The sequence below is a fragment of the Cucurbita moschata genome, unplaced genomic scaffold (genome assembly GCF_002738365.1).
Source record: "Cucurbita moschata cultivar Rifu unplaced genomic scaffold, Cmos_1.0 Cmo_Scf00006, whole genome shotgun sequence".
In the NCBI taxonomy this organism is placed as follows: Eukaryota; Viridiplantae; Streptophyta; class Magnoliopsida; order Cucurbitales; family Cucurbitaceae; genus Cucurbita; species Cucurbita moschata.
Genome location: NW_019268522.1, coordinates 3,772,749 through 3,779,724, shown reverse-complemented (window position 1 = coordinate 3,779,724; position 6,976 = coordinate 3,772,749). Strand labels below are relative to the sequence as shown.

General features: G+C 40.2%; 1 protein-coding gene across 1 annotated transcript; it reads left to right on the top strand.

Moving 5' to 3' along the window:
- Window positions 1–1,115: 1,115 nt before the first annotated feature.
- LOC111443868 lies at window positions 1,116–5,077 on the top strand. Its single transcript, XM_023081698.1, has 3 exons — window positions 1,116–1,301; window positions 2,915–3,073; window positions 4,638–5,077. Exons 2-3 carry the CDS (start codon window positions 2,926–2,928, stop codon window positions 4,787–4,789), a joined length of 300 nt encoding a protein of 99 aa, XP_022937466.1. The 5' UTR covers window positions 1,116–1,301; window positions 2,915–2,925; the 3' UTR covers window positions 4,790–5,077.
- The last annotated feature ends 1,899 nt before the right edge of the window (window positions 5,078–6,976 follow it).

Sequence of the window (6,976 nt, the reverse complement as noted above, 5' to 3'; positions counted from 1 at the left end):
AATGGCCAACAATCTCTTGACATAGCATATGTGCTGTAAACCCGTTCCTGAGAGGAGAGGGCGTGAGACTACATACGTTAACCTATTAGCTTGTTGACACATGGGAGGTCACTCCCAACAAACTTTGGTGACTTTATGGTCCCATCGGAGGGTCCACTGGCTAACCTTCTATGGATGATGTTCAGACTAGCATACACCATATGTCCCTACAAAGTGTACGAGGTCACACCTCAACCTAAGTTACCGATCATTCACTATGTAATCAAAGTAGGCTGCCAAGGTGAAAGAGCAGAAAGATTGTAGCAATTCAGCAAGTTAAATGTAGCCTCCATGTCGTTAGCAATTGGTATGGTCTCAACAAAGTTTCCACTTCCCTTTCCACTCTGATACCATTGTCGTCGAGCTAGGCCAAGGTCAGTTAGGGTTGTGTGACTTATAGTTTAGTTGGATTATCCTGCACAACAGATCTATTTTGAGAGGGGATGTAGGATTACACAGGTAATCTTAGTAGCTGACAAGCACAGGGGGTCGCTCCTCTAACCTTGGGTGACTATATGGTCCTGTGGGTAGGTTTTGCAAAACTAACCTCCCTTAGACGACGAGAGCAAACTAGCACACACCATGTTGTCTCCACTAAAGAGAGAGAGTTTTATGAGGTCGCGCTTTAACCCAAGACATCGGTTACACACTACCTAAGTTTAAGAATAGAAAAGTAATTCACTCCCGAGATATTAATCGCCCATAAATGGGTGAACCACCCCTTTCATACCCATAGTGGGTCCATGAGTTGCTAAAGTACCGCCCATAATTTCAAGACACCCTAAAGGCTCAGATAGCAGTAGAGATTAGGTCTGAACTTCCTAGAGCCCTAAGTAATGCTCGTGGATACCTACTAAGTTAAGGATACAATGAGAACCTTCAAGTAGGTTGCTTACTCGGTATATTTATATACTCACCCCTTTTCCCTTTCTTCTCTCAGGTGTTCACAGGCTGTCGGTCGAGGTAGAGGAGCGTTCAAGAGTTACTCGGTTACAAGAGGGTCATTCCACAGCATCAATTTATCTTTGTATTCGAGTCATTTTTATAAGCCCTAAAAATAATAATAAGGGAGAAAAAAAAATTGTAAAAAAAATATTTAGTTCATCAGCGCAGCCCCAAATTCTGCGCCAGTATCTTCTTCTTCGCTAGTCACATTACGCGTTCGATTTCAGTCCTCTCTGTAATTCCGAAGCTCAGAGTCTGGGACCGGCGGCGGCAGAAGCACCGGCTACGCCCAAATTGCATTCGCCGTTGTTCTTCAGGTATTATATCGCTTCGTTTATCTTTCTTTTTATTTCAATTTCTCTGTCTTATGATTCATTACTGGTAAACTCTCTATGTGAGTGCTTGCAATTTGTTACAAACCCGAAATATTGAACCCAGAAAACCGAATCGAAACCCTTTGATTTAATCCCTTGCCTCCTTTATTCATTTTGGTGATTGGCGATTCTGGCATTTGATCCTAACCGTAGCCGCCTCTGTGCTCATTCCTAGGCCTTTGTCTTTGGGTTCTTCGTCTTCCAGTCCTCTGTGATTAGGTTCTTAAACAAAACTTAACTTGTGTTCTTCTGTTCTCAGTAACGAATTCAACCTCGAACATGATTGTGTTGCTCATTTAGTTCATAACGTTCATATTCTCATTTATTTTGGTTATTAACTTTCATTTAGTTTATAACCATTTTGTTTCGTATTCTCATTTATTTGGTTTATGTATAAGAATTAGTATTGTTATGTTTATAGCCATTGCTTTGAGGCATGGAGTCAAGTGAAATCATTGTCATTTTGTATTTGCTTAGAAGCAAATGGGAGGAACTTTTGTTGAGAGACTTGTAAATACTTCGGTTATAGTGATTGGCTACCCACCTGTGGATGTAGTAGAATTTCTTCTCTCCGAACCACATAAATTTTTGTGTCTCTTTGTTTAATTTCTGTTTGTGAGTGTGTGAGTGCAATTGATCTTGCTTCCGCTTCTGCCACAACTATTGGGTATCATAACATTTTTTGTTGTGGCATTACAACACAACAAGTGGTATTAGAGCATTGAAGGTTGTGGCATTACGGCACAATAAATTGCATCTAAAATGGATCGATTAACATTTCATATATAGGATAAGAGAAAGAAGAAATCTTGTATTGGTTGGCTTGTTGGTTCATTTTCCCCCTGCTCAGGTTCCATCAGGCTTCAATTTTTCATATCATTTGTTTAAAGATTCAAACCAGAATCACAATCAACTTTGAACTCTTTCTAATCTCCTGGCTAAGCCTAAGCCTCTGCATTCTAGCCTGTTGGATAAGTAGCCTAAAGCTCTAGATGTGTTTGTGTTCTCAAATCAAACTGACCAAAAACTCCTTTTATTGGGTTGATTTTTGAATATGCTCTTGTACATTACTTAATTTTTCTGATTGAAAGCTCAGCTTCTCATCCGAAAAAACTTTGACGCCCAAAAAGTCCCATGTCCGGACTAACCGCCAGCGATTTTCAAAAAGTCTTTTCCCGTTTTTTTGGGGGAGTAGAGAAGTCAAAGAAAAGTTTCAAAACAAAGGAATAGCACAGAGCTCATACTGTATGATAATCCAACGCTTAACTCCACCTTATGATGAATACAGATTTGACTTCCTTCCCTTCTTCAGCTACCTATGAAACTCTTTCTTCAACAGCGTCGGACGCCTGACTTGGTCAAATTTGTGCTGAATACAGCAGGTGTGTGCATGAAGCCGGGGGGGTTATTACCCCCTAACCGGTCCATGCCTGATTGAAAATTGGATATTACCTCTAGTGAGGTCCATACTCATTTTTTATTCTACTGACTGAGTTATGGTTTCTGCAAAGATTTTAAAATCAATTTATGAAGTTATCAATTTTGATTTGGTCCAGGAATTTAGCAGATGGCGCTTAGACGGTTCTTTGGTTTTTCTGATGGTGAGCTAATGAGATCGGACGCTAAACCGTGTTCACAGTTGATGAAACAGACTGCTGGATTATGTACTGTTGGAGGAGGACTTGCATTCTGGATTCTTTGCAGATTACACTATGGTCTGTTAAGTATTCTTCTCATCTGGTTTTAAATGCATAATCAAGTTGCATGTTTTTCCCTTTTCCAGTTCATCTCTTAGTGAAGATTAATGAGTTTCCTTATTGATTCTAATCTATTTAGTTACCATATAAATGGAAGCTATAGTATTCTGAATCTGAAGTTCGAATAGGTATCAGGTTAAGTTGCCTAAATACGAGTATGTTTGGGAGTACTTATAAACTTCTAAAATAAATGCTTATAACAAAAGTGTAACGGCCCAAGCCCACCGCTAGCATATATTGTCCTCTTTGGGCTTTTCCTTTCGGGCTTCCCCTCAAGATTTTTAAAACGTGTCTTTTAGGGAGAGGTTTCCACACCCTTGTAAGGAAGGCTTTGTTCCCTCTCCAACCGATGTGGGATCTCACAATCCACCCCCCTTGAGGGCCAACGTCCCTGCTGGCACACCGCCCGGTGACTGGCTTTGATACCATTTGTAACGGCCTAAGCCCACCGCTAGCAGATATTGTCCTCTTTGGGTTTTCCCTTTCGGGCTTCCCCTCAAGGTTTTTAAAACGCGTCTACTAGGGAGAGGTTTTCACACCTTTGTAAGGAAGGCTTCGTTCCCCTCTCCAACTGATGTGGGATCTCACAATCCATCCCTTGGGGGGTCAACGTCCCTGCCCGGTGACTGACTCTGATACCATTTGTAACGGCCTAAGCCCACCGCTAGCAGATATTGTCCTCTTTGGGTTTTCCCTTTTGGGCTTCCCCTCAAGGTTTTTAAAACGCGCCTACTAGGGAGAGGTTTCCACACCCTTGTAAGGAAGGCTTCGTTACCCTCTCCAACTGATATGGGATCTCACAATCCACCTCTCTTGGGGGGCCAACGTCCCCGCCCGGTAATTGACTCTAATACCATTTGTAACGGTCTAAGCCCACCGCTAGTAGATATTGTCCTCTTTGGGTTTTCCCTTCCGCCTTTCCCTTTCGGGCTTCCCCTCAAGGTTTTTAAAACGCATCTACTAGGGAGAGGTTTTCACACCCTTGTAAGGAAGGCTTCGTTCCCCTCTCCAACCGATGTGGGATTTCACAAAAAGTCTTTAATCACGAGCACCTTCGAAAAGAAGTGCTTAATGACGGATCATATTCGTGTTTGGTCCAACATTCTTAAGAATACTTTTCTTTTAGGTTCTTTCTCATCAAGCACTTGAGCCAATGGGGAAAATGCACTTTATCAGTGTTTTCTTACGAATCATTCAAGTGTTTTGAACAGTTTTTTTTTTATAAAAGAATACTTTTAAGTTACTTTCAAACATAGTATGCACACGACATTTCTCTGCCGGATTCGTTACATTTGTTGCCTTTCTTCTATGACTTTCTGGATGTAGTAGAAGCAAATTGAAGCACTTTTTCATTTATCTTTGATTAAATCAAGAACAATATTCAAGGTTAGATTCAAATCCAATGCAAAGCATCAGTTGTGGTGGTGCCTTTACAGTATTGAAGTAGATTGCCTGTGATCTCAGAGGGTTTTAATATTGCACTTATTAAGCTTGTGGGCTTCTGGATTCTGTTGTGTGATAGGTCCAAGAATTACAGTTCCTAGGAGTCTGCGTTGGGCAGCTTGTGGAGCAGCATCAATGAGTGCGACCTCGGCTTTGCTTGTTCGATTGTTTAGTCCAGAATGTGAACCTCAGAACATTGCTGCATATGACAAAGGGCAAGCTGCAAGGTAATTGACATTCAAAGCGCAATGATCTTAGTGTATTGCTTTTGAAGTTACAATTTTGTGTTTATGGTTGAGTACGTGATAGTTAACTATCTTGCCACGCACTCGGTTCGTTCATGGCTCCATACAACCATGTATTCAGTTACGTTGTTATTGTTAAGTTTCTCGACTCTTGTCATAGCTAAGGAGAAATTATTGGACGGAGTATGTTACAATGTGACAATGGCTTTGCAAAATGTATTTTCATAGGGACTAAATTGGTAACTTAATTTTAGATGTCGTATCGAGCTTTATATATTCCGACCCCATTAGTTGCTTGTTGGGGGTGGTTTCGAAAGTAGAATTAAAGTGACTCCAATTCCATTTCTTGAGTAGACATTTTTGTTATTTTCCCCCAAAAAAGAACTGTTTTTTTCAACTCATACATGATGTAGGTACACATCCCTTTTATTTTGTCCAATAAGAATCATAGTCCATACACTTTCTCTTACCAAACCGGAATTGACCTAAATTGTTTTCATTTGATGATTATGATCTCAATTCAAGTATATTCATTTTTATTTTATATTTGTTGGACTAAAAATATACGATACAGTTATCGTTGTTGTCATGTGAGATATTATAATTATCATATATGATAAGCAGGTATGAAACGCTATGTATATATATATATATGCTCGTCTTATAGGGTTTTCATGGTCATGATGAGTATAAAAGTACTATGTGCATCATTCCACTAAATCATGATTTTTAATACGAAATATAACTTATGTTGTATCACACGACATTGGATTACTTCTTTAGTATGTTACGTACGGACATGTACACTATGTTATCATGCATGTAGTAAGGACTTGAGTTCCTAATTTTTTCCTATTAAACTCTAAAATTTTACTAAGCGTCTTAGAAGCCCTCTAAATTTTAATATGAGATAGAAAAGAAAAATGAAAAATGGAGAAAATCTGTCCAGTCAACCCGAAAGGATAAATTGGTCATTTTGACTCACCTTACCTAATTAGGTGACTATGAACCCTACTTAGAGAGTTAATAAAGAGGGAAAAGAAAAAGAGAAGAGAGAGGAGGGAAAAGAAAAATGGGTTGAATCTACGAAAGACGCGATAAATCTAGAAAAATGAAGAACTGAACCAATGTGTAGCTACCACGAGTCAGACGGTGATCGACAATAAGCAGTTGAAGAAGGTAGAGACGCATGTCAAACATTGAGTGATGTTGCATAGTTGGGCAAGCGGGTGACGCGTGTCGACACGCGGTAGGCGAGCATGGATCTATGGAGCTAATTGACCTGAGAGCCATCAGTCGATCTAAATCCGCGAGATGATTTGACCCGCCTTAGACGCGTTGACTGTGTGTCCCACGTGTGGTCACCTAGTAATTCGTATGCACTTGAGATTTGAATTGCACCGTGGCAAATGCATTAACTAATCAGAACATGGCACGTGGCACACCGAGAGCACGTCTATCCTCCCTCAGCGCATGAGGAACCCCTTGCGCATGTGCGAGCGTGTGAGTACCCTCTTTTTGCCTCGTTCGACCTCTGTCCAGACCGCCCTTTTCTAACATGTGACGGGAAGAGTATCTTGTATGATATGATATTGTTGCCCCAGCCATCACATTTATCAGTTTTTTTGTCCTGATTTTAGTGCTAACCCTAATTTTTCTTGAATTAGGACTTACCATATAAATTTTAGGAATTTTGAAAGCTTCTAGCACACTAAAAAGCTAGGCGAGAAGGCACGTGTCATCCAAGTAAGTAACCCTACAGACTTTAGGCAAGTAATACTTATAGGGATCACTAAGACGTGTTAGCATGCGAGCATTCCTTACCTTAGGTGGTTAGCGAGTGTATTTTAATGACTTCGGAAGGGCATTTTTGGATGAGTATGTACTATATGTATGTTATGGTAAAATTAACATTATGCCCCTAGGTTGAGATTTTCGAGTAGCATGTTGTGTTGTGTATTATGCAAAGCTAGAAATAGAATAGCATGACTAGAATACGAGTTGAGCAATATGGATGAGTATGTTATGCATGATGTAAGAATTACTAGAATGCCCCTGATGGGATTTATGATGAATGCTACTATGTACGATTTTTGCTGTGTTAAAAAGGAGGATGAGTTGTGGCGATTTGTGCTCTTGGTGATTGATGGATGTTATCTTCTCGTTGAGCTTA